Source organism: Hyperolius riggenbachi, chromosome 8 (genome assembly GCF_040937935.1).
Source record: "Hyperolius riggenbachi isolate aHypRig1 chromosome 8, aHypRig1.pri, whole genome shotgun sequence".
NCBI classification, from domain to species: Eukaryota; Metazoa; Chordata; class Amphibia; order Anura; family Hyperoliidae; genus Hyperolius; species Hyperolius riggenbachi.
The window spans coordinates 77,654,072-77,673,477 of NC_090653.1; the positions used below are offsets into that span (position 1 = coordinate 77,654,072).

A 19,406-nucleotide genomic window follows, 5' to 3' on the forward strand; every position below is an offset into this window, starting at 1 on the left:
CATACACAGACTCGCCTCAACATGGTTCCAGGCGATGGAGCTACATTTATTCTTCTCCCCTAAACGCTGTAATACTGCGGGACGAGCGCCGAGCCGGGGATGCTACAGGGTCGATTGTAAATGCAGGAGGAATCCCTACGGATAAGGTAGCAGGGCTGGGGGGTTTCCATGGATGCCGGAGTACCTGTGACATAACGCTCACTATTGATGTGGGTAGAAGGGGGAAGTAAGGGAGGAAATGACCTCACCATTGGCTTCAGCTGCAGGGAATAAAAATGGCCCTTGCCAGCGAACAGAATTCTCTCCATTTACTTTTATTTTATAAAGTTCACTGAAATCAACACTTGGACCGTACAATACACGTTATGTAAGTAGAGCTAGTATTTATCTACTTATATATGTCTTTTTTATCTGGCATAGTATGGCTGACAGCTCCTCTAAAGAACAAGCGACACCCATGCTAACCTAGAAATAAACACACATATGTAGATAAATACTACTTCTACTTACATAACAGATGTATTGTGCTATCCACGTAATGATTCCTGTGAATTTTATAAAGGAAAAGCAGAAAATCCTATTCTAGGCAGTGACCATCTTGCCAAGCTAATCCTGACCTTATATCCTCCCTGACTCTTGTTTTTCCCCCTCCCTTCTCTTGCTCATTGTGTATTCATTAGCTGCCCTCTTCCCAGAGTCTTCAGACACTGCCACTGAGGTGTAGATTAGGAACTGCTGTCACCTCAGCCTTGCTTGTAAACACAACAAGTGAACAGAGGTGTTTCAGATAAGCAGCTGGAATATATTATAGATAAACTCCCAGCATGCAACTGAATGGCAATGGCTATTAAAGGGCCAGTGCTCCTAATGTATGTGATAACCCCACACCCTAACAGCAGAAAAAGTTTTGAATGCAGGATTAGCATCTTTATCACTTAATACACTCAGACCAGTTGCTGTTGAAATTTGATTTTTATGGTGATACCGCTTTAAAGTCCAGACACCGCATGGAACATGGACATGTCATAAATAGCAGTTATGTCTGATACACAACACAACCGAAATGTTCTTGCATCCATGGACTCCCATCTTCAGCACACGAGACTTCTGGGAACTACAAAATTTAGCAGATGCAGCCACTCCATAGAGATGTTGCCGCATCTCATTTAAGAAAAAAAACTTAGGTTCTCAGTTTCCTTTAAAGGCACTAAGTGATTTTTTTTTTTTAAAAGTAAAAAAAACAAAACAAAAAGTAGATATCTGAATTTAGTTTGCTACAAATTAAAACAACTAAAAAAATAAAAAAAATTGTCACTTCCCTGGGGCTTCTGCCAGCCCTACAGCCTTCCTGTTCGTGCCGGTCCTCCACGATTTTCTGTACACCGCCAGCTGCTTTCGGTACTGTTGTACAGTCTACTTAAAAGTCGACGGCCACTGCGCCTGCGCGCCCTGAGCCACGTGCATCTTTCTAGCGACAGGATGCTATTGCAGAGAAAGATACGAGTGGCCCGGGACACGCAGGGGCAGTAGCCGAGTCCACAGAACTGAAAGTGGCTGGCGACAGGAGAATAGAGAAACTCGGAACAACGGCACAGGACAGGAAGGCTGCAAGGGAGGCAGAAGCACCAAGAAAGTGAATGTTTTTATTTATTTCAGTTCCGCTTTAAAATACAAACACGTGTCAGAAATTACATTAAGAGTTCTCCAAAGAAGAATAAAACCAGAAGCACACAACAAAGACGACAATCTGAGAAACCAGCCATTTATTACGTTTGGTACAGAAATTTACTTCTCAGCAGGCTGTTGCTGTTCTGGCATGCTTCTGATGATGTCAGAGTCACCTGAAAAAAAAAAATATACGTAAGCAAACAATTTATATCATATACATGCCAGTGCAGAAACACTAAGCAAATTAGATGGCAGCTCACATCCTGCTAAAGACAGTTTGTATACACTGTATGCCCACCTTTACTACCAGCGCTGCACATACCACACCGTCACAAGACAACTGACCTCAGTCCCAGGATGCGGGTGAGCTTATGGGCCCTTTCACACTGAGGCAATGCGGCCTAATGAAGGTCTATAGGGGAGTTCACACTCCCAACATTGCGTTACACCCAAGTGCCCCAACGCGATTCCAAACTTACGTTACCGTGCGGCTCCTGCATCACAGCAGAAGTCACGCAAGTCTATGGCAACACGCTCATCTTAAAACTCACCAGTTTTCAGTATCAAGCATGCGTGGAAGTGCATTTTACAAATACGCATCTGTGCAAATAAACGATTGCCCAACAGGAAGTAAGCGTCACTTCTTGTTTGCCCGGATGCCAGACGGGTATTACAGCTTACTAACGTGTGAATGCCAGAAGGCCTGTTTTTTGGCGGTGCAGCCACCGCATTGCCAATCTGCAGTGTGAAGCCGGTCTATAGGTCTGTGACCTGGACAGCAGACCATAAAGCTGGTGTGAGCATGTACTGTATGGTGCTGCATTATACTGCTATAATAACTCCAGTGACTATTGCCAACCAAAATAGAACATCTGCTCAGCCTCAAATTTAATCTATGGTCTAAAGCATTAAACAGCATACTAAAAGGAACAAAAACAAGAACTTGAAAAACAGTCTTTTTTTAATTCAAACGTCAACTTCCCTCAGAATCTAATTGATAAGAATTGTCATCGCCCTTACAAAATGTATCAGATTGTGTTGAGCTGTTATTTGCAGTAATAAATAACCCAGAAAAGAGTCTGTTGTAGTAGGGATGAGCTACGCAGAGCTCCGCCGTTAAGACTTTTGATTAAAGTTTGGGGCTGCCGCAGAGGGGTAGTTAACGCACCCTTGTAGCCACCTATAGCCGTTGCGCTCCCAGTCCCCTCCAATACTTCCGCCTTTTGGGTTTGAAGGGGGAAGAATGGAACGCGATGTGGAGCTCACCAGCTATATAGTCAGCGACAAGGGTATGTCAACTGGCACCCTGCCACAGCCTCCAACTTCAAAGAGACTCTGTAACAAAATGTTTATTTTATTTCTTCTATCCTATAAGATCCTATACATGTTCTAATGTGGTCTGGCTTACTGCAGCCTTTCCTAGTTGCACAGGGGCTGTATTATCTCTGTTATATAATGTAATCTTTCCTTTGTCAGCTTTGTCAGGCTCAGGCACTCGGGCAAGAATGTGCTGCTCTGCTGCGTGCTGCTCTGCTGTGATAGGCAGAAGTTACACACCCTCCCCAAGCCCCCCTGCAGGCTCTGTACGAGTCACAGATTGAGCTTCTCTCAGCCTATCACTTGCTGGTTAGAAGCCATGTCTTGTTTGTAAACACTGCCTAAAACCAGGGCTGTGGAGTCGGAGCAATTTTGGGCACCCGGAGTTGGAGTCGGAGTTTCATAAACTGAGGAGTCGGGGTCGGGTGATTTATGTACAAAATCCACAGCCCTGTTAAATATTAGACTAAGGACTCGGGGCCATTTTGGTTACCCGGAGTCGTGGTTTCATAAACTGAGGAGTCGGAAGATTTTTGTACCGACTCCACAGCCCTGTCTAAAACTGGCAATTACAAGCCAGGATTGCAGTAGGGAGTGGCAGAAACACAGAGGGGCCCAGGAGAACATAATGAATAGAATGGTATGCTTTTTATTGTAAGAATCTTCGAGTACAGATTCTCTTTAAGCTAGGAACACACTTAGAAACGCTAGCGTTGCGGAAAACAACGTTTTTGCCTGCAATGGTAGTCAATGGGTCGCATCAAAAACGCACATGCGTTTTGTATGCGTTTACTAACGTGTTTTTAAAACGCTGGTTTTGTTGCGAAATTTTCAAAAATGCACATAATGAAAGTCAATGATTGTATGTGCTTTTTTATATGTGATTTTTTTTTTCTGTTGTCCTGTTGTCTTCCTAGTGATTTAAACTAGAAAAACGCACGGAAAAGGCATGTGTTTTGTATATGCAAACCACAAATGCGTAAAAAAAACAAAAAAAAAAAACAGGCAAAACCGTAGAAAAATACGCGAAAAAACACAAAAGCACACACACAAAAAAAAACCACACGACAGAAAACGTGACCTTTCACACACAGCCATGTGTGCACCGAACCTTAATCGGAATCCAAACGCAGGCGCTCTGCGGAGACTCTGGTAGAGTACTTTTTCAGCTCAGCAACTACTAGTGGAGCACATGTCTGCATCGATTTTCACAGTTCAATTTCCTGCAGATTTGATCAAGTCTGGTTGGGAATTGATGTCCTTAAATGGGAATCTGAAGCCAGAGGTGGCTGCCAATTTTTTTTTTTTTTTTTTTTTTTAAATACCAGTTGTCTGGCATCCTGCTGATCTTTCATGCTTCAGTAGTGTCTGGCTGTACGTTTGTTTCAGGTGTGTGATTCAATTTTGTCAGAAACTTCTAATGTGTTTGCTTGTTTGGGGTATTCATTTAACCTTGCTTTATTTTCTCCTTAGGGCCCGTTCAGATCACAAATGCGGATGGCCATGCGTTCGAAACGCGTGCGGACCGCAACGCATACGAACGCACGACATCCGCGTTTGCGTGCGTTGCGTGGCTGATCCCATTACTGAAAAGTGAATGGGACAGCCACGCGTTTTGACAAAATCTGCGTGCAGCATGCGTTCCCGGACCGCACAGGTCCGGAACTCATGCAGTGTGAACATCAGACAGTGCACTCTATGCACTGTCTGATGTCGTGCGTGTCGGCTGGAAACGCGTGCAGTCTGAACGGGCCCTAAAATGCCTGATCAGACAGGGTGGAAAATCTAGGTCGACCAAGGGCAGTGCAGAAGCAGCAGTGATTCGCTGGCACATGGCTTGCACACAACAGTGCAATGCCGCAATTCGACAGAATTTCAATAGATTCTAAGCTGGGAGGAAAGAGGAATCTATCCTTTTGGAACATTAGGTGGATATCTATAGGTGTCTGGCCAGCTTTAGGGGGTGTACATACATCCAATTGTAACACCTCCATGTAGTATGAGTGCTTACCTACACAATCTGTTCAAAGTATTTAAAATCTGTTGGTCCAATACTACATGAAAGTGGTAAAAGGGGCTCATCATAATTCGGTGTGTGTATGCACCCTTAATTACAAGACAATGATAATTTTCCCTGCATCTGGCAAGGCTGTCAATTAGCGTCAGTGAAGTGTAACAATGCCTTCCAATGACATTATACCAGTCTGTTTTCTGTATTGACTTTTAAGCCTCATCTACACAGGCCGCCGGATCGCCTCTTCCGCGTCCCCGCGCGTGCCCGCCGCGTCCCCGCTCGCCGGATTAGATTCCCCGCTCGTCCCCGCTTATCTTCCGCTCGATTCCCTGCCATTGACCTCTCGCGGGGATCGGTGGCGGGGAGATCCGTCCTGTCGGATCTTATCGGCTCGATTGATAATCCACATCGCCGCCGCATCTACGCATGTAGATGCGGCTTTACAGAAAAACTGCAACAACTCTGAGCAGAGTAGAGTTAGTGGCCGTAGAGGCATGTGGATCCAGCATGAACATACCTCTGTGTTACATTTAATTAGCTTTGCCTTGGGTCAGATATACTAATGCAGAGGTTCATGTGAGCTTGTCTCATAAGGCTATAAAAATGCATTCTGAGCAACTAATCTGTTAGGGGCTTTAATGGTCTCTATGATGCCACTTTCCCAAATATACGCAATATGCACATGTATGGTATATGCTCTCCCAACAGTATGGTTAATCAGAATATAACCCAGTGGGCGTCAGCATACCTTGATCATTAAAGCAATATACAGGTGAAAAGTCTTGGGGAAACCGAGGCCCATCCATAAGTCCCAGCACTTGAGCCCTTACCACTCTGGTGGTACTTCATTCCAGTATAGGCCCAGCCAGAGGAAATTATGGACCAGATCCAGTTGGCCATGCATGCACAGATGATCAGTGCCAAAGCTCTCTCTACGCTCCCGGCTTTCTCACGATTGCAAAATGCCGCCGGAAGTGCGGAAAGAGCTTTTGCACTGAGCTTCTGTGCAAGCGCAGCCAACTAGATACAGTTCAAAGTTCCTCTTGCCGGTGCCTATAAAGGCAGATTTACCAGTTGGCGGAGTCGCTTTTAAGAAAACCGCCACTGCAGTAAGAGATTGCTCAGGTGCTAAGAGCTATGGATGGTTTCTCTACAGACAGACTGCAACCATTGCAGCACCACAATAGCCAACAGTTTTAACAGCTCTCAAATGTACGGAGTGGGGGTAAAGGAGTTATACTTACCTAGGGCTCCTTCCAGCACTTTGTAGTCCATCAGCTCCTCTGTGTCCATCCAGTCCCCCCAGTTCTCACACAGTCAGCCCATGGGAACTACTGCACATGTGGCTCTGGCTTGCTTGTCTCCTTGGTTGTGCTACCGTGGCAGAAACAGAACGCTCCTGGATATGGTAGCATGATGGAGGTGGTAGCAGTCAGCAGACAGAGGGCGCTGGCGGACTACAGGGGGTCTGGAAAAAGCCCCAAGTATAAACCCTCTTGCTCTAATTTAACCTCCTTAGCAGTAACCCCGTGCTGGACCCGGGGTAAGCTGCTGCGGAGGATTGCTCAGGCCCCGCTGGGCCGATTTGCATATTTTTTTTTTTTAATATACGCAGCTAGCACTTTGCTAGCTGCGTGTTACCTTCGATCGCCACGTTAGAGGGTGCCCCCCCAAGACCCCATGCGCTGCCTGGCCAATCAGTGCCAGGCAGCGCTGAGGGGTGGATCAGGACTCCCTCTGACGTCACCGCGCCATGGCGACGGGGGAAGCCCTAATGGTAATCCCGTTCAGAACGGGATTTCCTGACGGGAGGGGGTGGGGGGGATGCCGCTGCTCAGCGGCTGTCATGTTGCCAGCGCTAGGCTAGCTACAGGATTTAAAAAAAATAAAAATAATAATTGTGCTGCGCTGCCTCCCTGTCGGATTTAATTGACCGCCATTTCTTTGTGTGGGAGATGAAAACCTTAAAAACACCATCATCACATTTTTAAGACAGTTAAAAGTTTAATAGTACATTTTAATCTTTAACTACAAAATAAGCGACATTTCAGGAAAGACCTATTCAAGATTAGGACTAAAAGATACAGTTGGTTATCGCTCTTCTTCACTTCAGGTTAGCTTGAAGAGAAGCCAAGTCTGGCATGTAACCAGCCATTATATATCAGAACTGAATAATGAATCAGTGCTGAGGACACAGACTGGTTTTACTCTAGCGAACGTCTAGCCTGACCTGATCACCAGCAGATCAACTCAGCGAGAATATATTCGCATATAAGAGCGAGCTGTCACAAAGTGGGGGTAGCAATATAACATTGCTCTGTGGTGGGTACATACCTGGATCAATGATAGCCAGTGTGCACACTCTGTAGTATTTACCGCAGGCTGTTCCAAGTTCAATGTTGTTGCCGCTGTAGTGGTGGACTCCGGTCTTTGCCAACATAGCATAGTATTCAATCTCTGATTTCCTGTGGGAATAAATACATGCTAAAACTTTATAGAGCTCCAACATCTTCCACAGTACTTTTACAGAGTATATATAGTCTTGTCACTAACTGTCCCTTCAGAGGACCTCACAATCTAAACCCCACCATAGTCATTTGTCCATCATAATCTAGGGCCAATTTAGAGAGAAGCCAATTAACTCATCTGTTTATTTTTGGGATGTGGGAGGTAGAGTTGGGCGAACTGTTAGCGCAACTGCAGCCGAACTGTTCGGCTGCCCAACCTGTCATGTGGCTGTGGCTCTTACTACTGCCGGGTCGCAATGACCCGGAGTAGTACGTCTGCGCTGGCCCGGCGGAGCGCGTCCTAGATCGCGCTCCCGTTGCCGGGCACTCTCTGCGCATGTGTGTGACGTCATGAGCGATCTAGGACGCGCTCCGCCGGGCCAGCGCAGACGTACTACTCCGGGTCATTGAGACCTGGAAGTAGTAAGAGCCACAGCCACATGACAGGTTGGGCAGCCGAACAGTTCGGCTGCAGTTGCGCTAACAGTTCGCCCAACTCTAGTGGGAGGAAACCAGTGCCCAGAGGAAACTCACACAAGCACGGGGAGAACATAAAACTCTGTGCAGTTAATGCCCTGGTTGGGATGCGAACTAGGGAAGGGGGGCAGGAGTGTCATCAATTACACCGCGGTGCTGGCCACAAATGCCCCATCTCCACATGAGCAAAGCTTGCTGAAATCCAACAGCTAGCATAATGTGCACAAGATATGATCACAAAAACAGATTTGTTTGTCAGAAATAGTGCTGGACCAGCCAAATAATGGCATCTCTGTATTCAGTCATTTTTACAATAGCGTATAAGAACTCAGAGATGAACTTTTATTCATTGCATAATTGTGTTTCTTACATATAGTTTATAAGGCATTCCTCAAGCCAAATACTTTGTTTTTTTTGTTTTAATACTCCTATAAACTCCTATAAATTTCCTATAAACTAAACAAGCCTAGCCCACAGCTTCTCCAAAACGCCAAGGCACTCAGACCCATGTAGCAAGGGTTTATGGGAGCTCAGTCTGGGCATGAGGAGGAGGTTACTAGCCAGATTTCAGAGGGGGAGGGGGGAGTGAATTTTCCACAGGCTGAGGGGCGGAGATGCAGTAGCAGATTACCTGTGTAACTATGACAAACAGAACATGGCCACTCATTCTATCACAGGAATAAATCAAACTGTTGAAGCAGTTTGCAACCAGATCCAATATATAGGTCTACAAGTGTATTTTAAATTTTACAGTTTTCTGCATGGCACTCCTTTAAAGATAACCTTAAGTCAAAAAAAAAAATGAACTCACCTGGGGCTTCCCTCAGCCCCCTGCAGCCGATCGGTGCCCTCGCAGCCCCGCTCTGACGCTCCAGGACCCGCCGGCGACGGCTTCCGGTTTCGCCGTCTGACATGCATGGGAACGCGAGTGATTGTTCGCGTTCCCAGCCTGTATATCGCCCCCTATGCTGCTATTGCGGCTCCTGGCCACAATAGCAGCATAGGGGGCGATATACAGGCTGGGAACGCGAACAATCACTCGCGTTCCCGTCCCTGTCGGCCGGCGAAACCGGAAGTCGTCGCCGGCGGGTCCAGAGGCATCGGAGAGGAGCTGCGAGGGCACCGATCGGCTGCAGGGGGCTGAGGGAAGCCCCAGGCGAGTTCATTTTTTTTATGCCTGTAGGTTCACTTTAAAAAGTGGATCTGAGAAACTTTTACTCATTGCATAATTGTGTTCCTTTCATATAGTTTATAGGGCATTCCTCAAGCCAAATACTTTTTGTTTTGTTTTAATACTCAACTAAACAAGCCTCACCCACAGCTTCTTGAGAGAGCCTCGGCACGCTCAGCCTTAGTAGCAAGGGCTTATAGGAGCTCAGTCTGGGCAGGAGGAGGATGTTACTAGCCAGAGATTTCAGAGGCAGAGGGGAGGAGGAGAGGGGAGTGCGATACAGATCAGCTAGCCTATGTGTAATGTGACAAACAGAACATGGCTACCCTCATATCACAGGAATAAATAATCAAACAGTTTACTCAGCAATTCTAGCTGCAAACAGCTTCAACAATCTAAACTTTAGATAAGATATATAGACAAGTTACTTGTTAGTGTTAGCTTTTCATCTCGGATCCGCTTTAAGCCAACACTTGGGCGCATTTTGCACATGCATTTAAAGTGTAACTGAAGTGACATATCATGTTGAGATAAATATTTATATCAACAGTATCTGGTTAGGAATCCAGGGCTCTAAAGGACTCTGCAGTGGTAGGTAATATTTCTCACTGATAACTAATTAGAATTCATAACATTTCAGCGTGGCTGACAAACACTTTCGAGAGCAGGGAACAGAAAGCTCAAAATTTGGCTACATGGGAGGTGAATAAACAATGGCCAACTAGCCAATCACCGACAGATATACTAAAAGGTAAAAATTGTCATGAAGGAGGCAAGAGAGTTCAGTCAGCTGGCTGACATGGCTTAAGGGGCCTATACACTGGTCGATTTTAGCCATCAATAGATCAAATTGATCGGAATTCGATTCCATCAAATCTATTGATCAATGTGTGGCAGATTCCGATCGATTTGATTTGACAGGATGGAAAATCAGAATGAAATCTATTGGAAATATGTTCCGAGTGTGTGGCACACACCAGCTAGATTCCTGTCAGATTCTGACAGACATCTGATGGTCGAATTTGCTGTAAATCTGTAAGTGTATGGCCACCTTTAGGAGGGGGAAGGGCGGGAGCAGATGCTGCTCCCCACCAAAAGCCACAAGTTCTTCCACTCACTACCAAGATCACATCTAGAGTTCCTATTAACAGTCACCAGTCCATTTACTCAGCATCAGTGGATAGGTCAGCAGCACTGGATTCTTTTAACAATGTCATGTTACAGACTCATGGAAGAGGTGGGTTTGTAGGTTTTTGTTCAGTGACACACTGAAGTACACCTATACTCATTCTGCTTACTTAACTTTATTTTAACTAGTAAATAAGATTTTTTTTTTTTAACCTCCTTAGCGGTAACCCCGTGTGCGACACGGGGTAAGCCGCCGGAGGGTGCCGCTCAGGCCCTGCTGGGCCGATTTAAATAATTTTTTTTTTGCTGGATGCAGCTAGCACTTTGCTAGCTGCGCCAGCACCCCGATTGCCGCCGCGCGCCCGATCGCCGCTATCCGGTGCGGCGCGCGCCCCCCCCCCAGACCCCTGCGCTGCCTGGCCAATCAGTGCCAGGCAGCGCCAAGGGGTGGATCGGGTCTCCCAATGACGCCCCGACGTCATTCCGCCCCGTCGCCATGGCGACGGGGGAAGCCCTCCAGGAAATCCCGTTCTTTGAACGGGATTTCCTGATCGCCTATCGCCGGAGGCGATCGGCGGGATGCCGCTGAGCAGCGGCTATCATGTAGCGAGCCCTGGGCTCGCTACATGATTTAAAAATTTTTTTTTTTTTTTTTTAAACTGCTGCGCTGCCCCCTGGCGGTATTTTTCATACCGCCAAGGGGGTTAAAAATAGGTATACCAAAAGTGCTCACAGCCGTGAAGTGTGCCACACAAAGACAACATTGCATTCATGCACCAGAGGCTAGCCCTTGAAAGAATGTAGGTGGTAGGACAAGACGACTAACATTTATCAGAATCAATTTTATTTCGCCAAGTTTGCACCTACAAGGAATTTGTCTTGGCAGTTGCTTAAGAAACACAAACAAAAACAAGGACAGACAGTGTGCATATTACAATTCAAGGACATTATGCAAGTATAGTGGCAGTAAGCAATGTGAGAATTGTTCATTTACAGTTCTGTGCTGATTACTTTCAAGTCCTAGCAGCTCTAGCGTGGTTCAGCATCAAGTATGGCTACCGCTTGAGGAAAAAAGCTGTTCCTGTGTCTAGAGGTTTTGGTAGCGATTGACCGGAATCTTACTCCTGAAGGCATGCGCCGGAAGATGGAGTGAGCTGGGTGAGAGGCAATTTTGGTCGCTCTCTTTCTACACCTGCTAGCGTAAAGATCCTGTAGGAAAGGTAAGCTACAGCCAATTATCCTTTCCACTGTTCGGATGGTGCGCTGCAGCCTCACCTTTTCTAATGCTGAGCAGGAGCCGAACCATACAGTCATAGATGATGTTACGGTGGATTCAATGATTGCAGTGTAGAACTGCACCATTAAATTTTGAGGTAGGCAAAACTTTTTCAGCTGGCGCAGATGGTACATCCTCTGTTGCGCTTTCTTGACAATAGTGGCAGTGTTGTTGTCCCATTTTAGGTTGTGTGAGATTGTGGACCCAAGAAACTTTAATGACTACCTGTGTTATTGTGGATCCATTTATGGCTAACCTTGCCGGTTATCCCGAGCTCAGCTCGGGGTAACCTGCGCAGAAGGATTTCTCCGGGCCCGCTGGGCCGATTTTTCAAAAAAAAATTTTTTTTTACTGCACACAGCTAGCACTGTGGTTAAGAAATCGGTTATCCATTTGCAGATGGATTCAGGTATGTGTAGCTGGGAGAGCTTGCTGTGTATATTGCGCTTTTCTCCTGGTGGACTCAAAGCACGTAAGCTACAGCCACTTAGGCATGCTCAGTAGGCAGTAGCAGTGTTAGGGAGTCTTGCCCGAGGACTCCTTACTGAATAAGAGGAAGGAAGTACAAGCAAGGCTGCTCAGACACCACCTGATAGGTTTAAACAGAGGAAGTGGTGTAGGTGAGTACTACAGTAAAATTCGTCATACACTGTATATTCATACAAGCACATGGTTGCGGTGAGTTTATTGTAACATGATTCTACTGTATTTAATATGTCAAACCTTTTGCCATGTGCAGTTGTAGGTTTTTGAAAAGTCAATTTCTAATGGGGCTTAAATATCTAACATGTATGTAGAGAAGTAGACCAGAGCAGGACTCACCTCAGCGCTGGGCAGTTATTGGCAAGAATGACAAGCTTAGCTTTGCCTTCCCGTATCCTTTTCAAAGTCTGCTTGTAACCAAGGACATATTTGCCACTTTTCATAACAAGCTGAAGCCTTGAGTTGATGGACTCCAGGGACTTTTTCTAAAACCCAGAACAGGCACAATGTAAATGAAACAGAATGAAAATCACAACGTAAGAAATACCCAAATATACATGTACTCTTGGTTTAGATTCAGAGTTTTGTGAAAACAACTGATAACTGAAGCTACAAACTCAAGTGCAGTTAGTCATCTGCCCCATGGATTGTTCATCAGCTGCATCCCTATTCTCGATAGGATGATGCAGGTATGAGATTTTCTAAAATGTACCCATAGCATTACATTAGCAAGAGGTTTACAGAATCCCAAGCACCTCGAAAATCTCTGCTAGCGAGTTCCAGGCCTTATATTGACCTGGTGCCAATGTCTGGCAAGACTTCAATGTTAGTTTATCTTCTGTAGTTCCCCCTATTTCTGTTTGCATCCGACACCTGTGCACTATAGTGGGGGAAGGTGTCCAGTATGCTATGTGAAGGAGACATTTCCTCCTCATCAGTTTCAGACAGGGATGGGCTCACGAGTAGTTCACTACTGGAATTCATGATTAAAATGAGGCTTAACTGCCTCAGCTGTGCGGCTGGGAGAGAGAGGGTTACTTACCCATATGTGCACCGTCTTCTAGGTGTTCCATGTTCCAAATGTCTTGCACGCCTCACTACCGCGCTCTTCCTCCTTCCAATAGGACGCGTGCAAGACATTTGGAACGCACAGAAGACAGTGGCCTTATGGGTAAGCAACCCCCTATCTCCCTGACGCACAGCCGAGGCAACTAAGCCCCATTTCAATCACGAATTCCAGTAGTGAACTACTCATGAGCCCATCGCTGGTTTCAGATACTAAACAGCTGGCGGATGTTACCCGCAGTCTAGTGACGCGTTCTGTTGCTGTGCGTTTTCTTTGGGGTAGGTTTAACAAAGCAAGAGAGGTCAGGGGCTGCTGTATGTACACATGCTGAATTCTCAGCAGTGGGTCCACCCACCAAGAACAGATAATACTCAGGTGTCATCTTTTTTTCCCCGTTATGAAATTCTATTCCAGCTAACCTTTCGCTTCAGCAAAGTTGCAACTAAAAAAAATAGTCAAGGAAATAAAATGGTATAGTGCATTAAAAAAAAATTTCACTGGATCTTTTGGCTTCTGTCTTGCCTAAAATTTTGTACATGCACTCAGACAAGGTACTTTCTGTGACATGCCATCCTTCCTTCATTGCAATAGGGGCACATGTACACACATACCAGATTTGTAGCCAGGAGAGCCACATTTCATCTACCTGTACATAGTGTCATTCTTGTATCATCAATGGGGGGGGGGGGGGGGCAGTTAAGCTACCAGTATATGTTTTGGGGACATACATACAAACCCCACACAGTGTCTTAGCAAAAACAAGAGCCTGGAGCTGTGTACATGCACAGTAAGAACACTACTCAACCTCACCAATGCTAGCAGGTACTTAGTGCGGTAGCCAAAGCTGCACTCGCTTGAAAAGCTAAATTTTTTATCACAGATCCAAGAAAAGACACAGGAACAATAGTTCATAGAGCCAACCAGATTCAGATTGGTCACTTGTCATCTTTGATGAACTAACGAAATATATTGGCTCTACAATAAGTAGTTAGCATGTCTGTGTTCTAAGTTGTGTGAGGATATCAATTTGTTTTTACGTGAGTGTGGACCTTTCTTCCTATCTTCACCAAGTCCTATCTGCTTAACCACTATGCTGCTTGAGTCCTCATTCACAGTGGGGCATGGTGAAGCAACAGTTAAGTCCCAATGCAAAAAAGTTAGTATCGCACATTAACGCTGCGTTACAGTCACATACAGTAGGTACAGGAAAGCATACAGGCAATTAATAGTATGGTTCCCTGTACCTGATAACGCAAGCAGTGCGTTACCATAACGCTACACATTACAGTGCAACGCTGGCGGCGCACTGTGAACGTCCCATAGGATTAGCTTTGCAGTGCGGTAAGCTGCGTTATAAGAGTTTATAACGCAGCTCGACGGCATCCTACTGTGAATGAGGCCTTAAGAACAGCTGTTAATAGTAAGTTTCCAGTAGCTGTCATTGGCCATGGGGATGAACCAACTAGACACCACTCCTGTAATCTCTCCCACAGTGGAGGATGCAAGTGGAGACCCCTCAGGAGCTCCTGGATGAGCAACGTGCTGGAAGGGAGTCTGTCAGATCAGCACGCTGCATCCTCTCGGCTGCTGGGGGGGAAGCAGAGAAAAGTGGAGATATTCCTCATACAGCTGCATAAAGAGCAGGACTGCATAAAGAGCAGGAGCATCCTCTGCCCGCTCACTAGATGAGCTCATCCCCAGCCGCAGCTCCACGTGAGGGACCAGGCCTCGCTCACTCACCGTCTTCTTGGCGGCCACCATGATTGCAGTGATCCCGGACCTGCAGAGGACAGAAGAACACACCGTCACTGCAACCTCACCCTAACATTCCACAAAGGACCCGCCAGATCCCCCCAAAACCACAGAAACTCTCCGACAACCAGAGCCCCACTCACCAGAGGCGCAGCTCAAGATGGCCGGGGAGCAAGAAAGGAAGGAGCTCCCACAATGCACCGCATTTCACCCACACGGCGTGGAGAGGCGTGGCCGTCTGGAACATACGCTGAGTTGGAACGCAAACGTTGCATTTCAACTCAGCGTGCGTTCCAGACGACGCCGCTCCTCCTCACTGTGTTTGAAATGCAGTGCATTGTGGGAACTTCAGCCTTTCTTGCTCGCTGAGTAACCTGCTCCCCTCAGAATAGGGTGACCAGGCGTCCTCTTTTTTCCCCCGGACAGGTCCACTTTTTCCGACCTGCCCTATGCGTCCGGCCGGTTTTTTGAAATTTCTGGGTAAAATCCCCGCAGTGGGCAACGGGGACTGCCTCCCGGAGGCTGAGCAGGGCTACAAGAAGATGGCTGCCGAAGCCCTGCACTGGAGACTATTTGTGTCTCCAGTACAGGGCTTTGGGCGCCATCTTCCCGTAGCCCTGCTCTTTGCCTGTCAGCGCGGGGCGGGCTGTAGGAGGATCGTCTGCAGGAGGATAGTTGTTGTGGGGAAATATGCTGCCAATCTGATTGCATTTGTAGAGAACTATGCTGCCAATCTGAATCCATTTGTGGGTAAATCTGTTGCCAATCTCATTGCATTTTGTGGGTTAATCTGTAAATCTGATTGCATTTTGTGGTCGGCCCTCCAAGTGGTCTGGAAAAAAAAAACGTCCCTCTATGCCCACGAAGTTGAACAGCACACTGCTAAGGTCCTGTATATTTATCCCCACCCATGACCACGCCCACATGTTGTGATCGTCCTTTTTTGGAAAATTAAAATATGGTCACCCTAGTTCTTAGGCCATTGCTGCACACATACAAACGTTCATTAAGCTTGCTATTAGTGCCACCTGCTGTTCATTTTCATTATTTTAGCAATTTTTTAACCACTTAACGACCGCCTAACGCCGATAGGCGTTGGCAGGTCGCAGTGGTGTTACCATGGAAACTCGAACGAGCGGCCGTTCCATGTCAGTTCACGGAGGGAGTCTCCGTGACCGTGAACAGCCTCCGATTGCAGCTCGCAGGCGAAATGTAAACACGCGGGGAAGAAATCCCCGGTATTTACGTCGCACGACTCTGCTGTTGCAGCAGCGCCGTAAAGGAGATCGGCGATCCCCGGCCCTCTGATTGGCCGGGGATCGCCGGCATCTATCAGAGGAGGTACAGGACGGATCGAGGAGAGGGAGGGCAGGATAGCGCTGTGGAGGGGGGCTTTGAGGAGGCCCCCCCCCACTAGGCACACGTAAGCAGCGGCGATCAGACCCCCCCAGCAGGAAAAAGGGGGGGGGGAGTCTGATCGCACTGCCTGCCTGCTGATCTGTGCTGGGGGCTGAAGAGCCCACCCAGCACAGATCATTGAAAAGCAAGCCGGTCCTTAAGTGGTTAAAGGAAATGTCCAAGCTGGGAAAAAAGATGACATCTACTTACCCGGGGCTTCCTCCAGCCCCTGGCAGCCGACATATCCCTCACAGCTTCAGTGTCCGAGGATCTCCTCAGTTTCAGATCTTGCCAGGTTGGAATCTTCTGCGCCGGTGTCAATCATGTCCACGTGGTCTGGAGTGTTCTGTGCAGGCAACCTGGCGAAGTCGCCATCTGAAATTAAGGAGATCCCGGGACATTGGAGCTGCGGCGAGGGACATGTCGACTGCCAGGGGCTGGAGGAAGCCCCGGGTAAGTAGATGTCATTTTTCTTTTCCAGCTCAGACATTTCCTTACAGATGTACATAATGCTAGGTATACACAATGCAACTGTCCGTCAGATCGACGGGTCAAAACGCTAATTTCTGACACGTCCGATCTGCTCCTGATACATAACGAGGTCAATTTTATGCAGTAGTAATCTGAAAACCGGTTCTGATATTGATCGGGAGCAAATCAAACATGTCAGAAATTGTTTTTCGACTTGTTGATCTGATGAAAAATTGCATAGTGTATACATAGCATTAACCTTCCTGGCGGTAACCCCGAACGTAGTTCGGGGTAATACGCGCAGGAGGTTTTCTCCGGCCCTGCTCGGCCGATTTTCTTAATTTTTTTTTTGCTGGACGCAGCTAGCACTTTGCTAGCTGCGCCAGCACACTGATCGCCGCCGCCCCGCGCCCAATTGCCGCTATCCGTTGCGGCGCGCGGGCCCCCCCCCCCCAGACCCCGTGCGCTGCCTGGCCAATCAGTGCCAGGCAGCGCCGAGGGGTGGATCAGGACTCCCAATGACGTCGGTGACGTCATCCCGCCATGGCGACGGGGGAAGCCCTCCAGGAAATCCCGTTCTTTGAACGGGATTTCCTGATCGGAGATCGCCGAAGGCTCGCTACATGATTTTAAAAAAAAAAACTGCCGCGCTGCCTATTGGCGGAATTTTTCATACCGCCAGGAGGGTTAAGGGGCATAGTTATTAAGGACTAGCTATTATGCCTATTCCATTAACGGGCACTAGGTGTACACTGCGCATGTATGGCCATGTCCATTGGCACGTGCACAATGGAGTATGCATGCCCACAGCCCTCCGTGTGCCAAAAGCTAGGCACATGCACACTATGGGTTGGGCAGCACACACAGATGCAGGTGGAAGCATACACTTGCAGTTTTTATTAAATTACATTACGTTTTTGTGCACTATACATAGATGCAGTCAAAATATGTAGGTTTTTTTTGTCAATTCCAAGCTGTCAAAGAACGTTCTTTGAATGGGTGACGAGCTGTGTAGGTATTGCTTAGTTCTTTGAATAGCATCATTGCGTCAATATTTTACTTTACTATATAGCAACTGCTAGGATATCAACATTTTTTTTTTACATTTAGTAGCTGATCTCAGCCTTTCTACTTTCAAAAATTCTTACTACTAGCTAGCTTATCGATTCTCTGCCTTGCGAATGGCTCGCTTTTATTCTGAGGTAGGGTGACCATATTTTGATTTCCAAAAAAAGAGGATGATCACAACAGCATGTGGATATGGTCATGGGTGGGGCCAAATATACAGGACCTTAGCAGTGTACTGTCCAACTTTGGAGGCATGGAGGGCCTTTTTTTTTCCAGACCACATGGTGGAGGGCCGGCCGACCACAAAATGCAATCAGATTCGCAGAAGATTTCCCCACAAAATGCAATGAGATTGGCAATAGATTTCCCCACAAATGTATTCAGATTGGCAGCATACTTCTCTACAAATGCAATCAGACTGGCAGCACATTTCCCCACAAATGCGATCAGATTGGCAGCACATTTCCCCACAAATGCAATCAGATTGGCAGCACATTTTCCCACAAATGCGATCAGATTGGCAGCACATGTCCCCACAAATGCAATCAGATTGGCAGCACATATCCCCACAAATGCAATCAGATTGGCAGCACATTTCCCCACAGATGCAATCTTATTGGCAGCTCATTTCCCCACAAATGCAATTTTATTGGCAGCAGATTGTGCGCAGCATTCACCAGAAAATAATCGCTATGTGGGGAGCATTCACCAGAAAATAAACCTGTAAAAAAAAAAATTCACTCACCTGGCTGGCCTCTGACGTGCAGCTCCCCGACGATCCTCCAGCGACGATCTTCCTGCAGCCAGTGTAAATCTCCCGCGCCGACAGGCAAAGAGCAGGGCTACGGGAAGATTGTGCCCGAAGCCCTGTACTGGAGACACAAATAGTCTCCAGTGCAGGGCTTCGGCAGCCATATTCCCATAACCCTGCTCAGCCTCCGGGAGGCAGTCCCTGCAGTCAGATATTTCAAAAACCGTCCGGATGCCCGGGACAGGTCGGAAAAAGTGGACCTGTCTGGGGAAAAGAGGACGCCTGGTCACCCTAAGATAGATAGTTAATCTTTCAAATACACCAACTACCCTTCTGTTGATGAACTACAGACCCCAGAATGAGCTGCACAGACTGGCCACGATAGTTAAGTGCCCTAACCTCCCCAGCTGTGGATGGACTACAGATCCCAGACTGATAGATTTCCCTACTGATAGGCAGGGGTATAAGCATCTGCAAATTTTGATGACAGGTGGTCTATGAGGGGCCGAATTTTGTGGAACCGGTCATAAGCAGGGTGGCCTCTTAGATGACAGGTTGCTTTGGCACTGAAGTACAGGAAGCGCAGGATGTTCTCAAATTGTGACCTGGACATGCCAGCAGAGAACATGGGCATGTGATGTATTGGGTGCGTATACCAATAAGACCGCAATACATTATTTTTGACTAGACCCATGTTAAGGAGAAGGCCCCCAAAAAATGTTACTTTCGGAAACGGAGTGGTTTCCACCGAAAAGGCTGGGCCTGGTAGCTTCTTCGATTGGCGGTTGCGTATTGTGTGGCATAACGGTTGGTCTCAGCCACAATTAAGTCGTAGAGTCCAGCAGTGATCAGAAAAAAA

At 47.0% G+C, this 19,406-nt stretch overlaps 1 protein-coding gene and 1 non-coding gene across 2 annotated transcripts; both read right to left on the reverse strand.

Annotated features, from left to right (window-relative positions):
• Positions 1-1,748: 1,748 nt before the first annotated feature.
• On the reverse strand, positions 1,749-15,068 carry RPL30 (ribosomal protein L30). Its single transcript, XM_068250734.1, has 5 exons — positions 15,003-15,068; positions 14,848-14,887; positions 12,381-12,526; positions 7,334-7,464; positions 1,749-1,841 (listed from the first exon to the last, which is right to left on the reverse strand). Exons 2-5 carry the CDS (start codon positions 14,866-14,868, stop codon positions 1,786-1,788), a joined length of 354 nt encoding a protein of 117 aa, XP_068106835.1. The 5' UTR covers positions 14,869-14,887; positions 15,003-15,068; the 3' UTR covers positions 1,749-1,785.
• On the reverse strand, positions 7,139-7,270 carry LOC137529208 (small nucleolar RNA SNORA72). Its single transcript, XR_011023631.1, has one exon. It is a non-coding gene; the product is annotated as a small nucleolar RNA SNORA72 (small nucleolar RNA).
• Positions 15,069-19,406: the final 4,338 nt, after the last annotated feature.

Excerpts from the sequence above, each read along its gene's own strand:
- RPL30 (XM_068250734.1), bottom strand. The coding sequence starts at position 14,868 with ATGGTGGCCGCCAAGAAGACG. Across the intron at positions 12,527-14,847 it reads TGGTGGCCGCCAAGAAGACG|AAAAAGTCCCTGGAGTCCAT; the intron begins GTGAGTGAGCGA and ends TCTGGGTTTTAG. Across the intron at positions 7,465-12,380 it reads AATAACTGCCCAGCGCTGAG|GAAATCAGAGATTGAATACT; the intron begins GTGAGTCCTGCT and ends TTATTCCCACAG.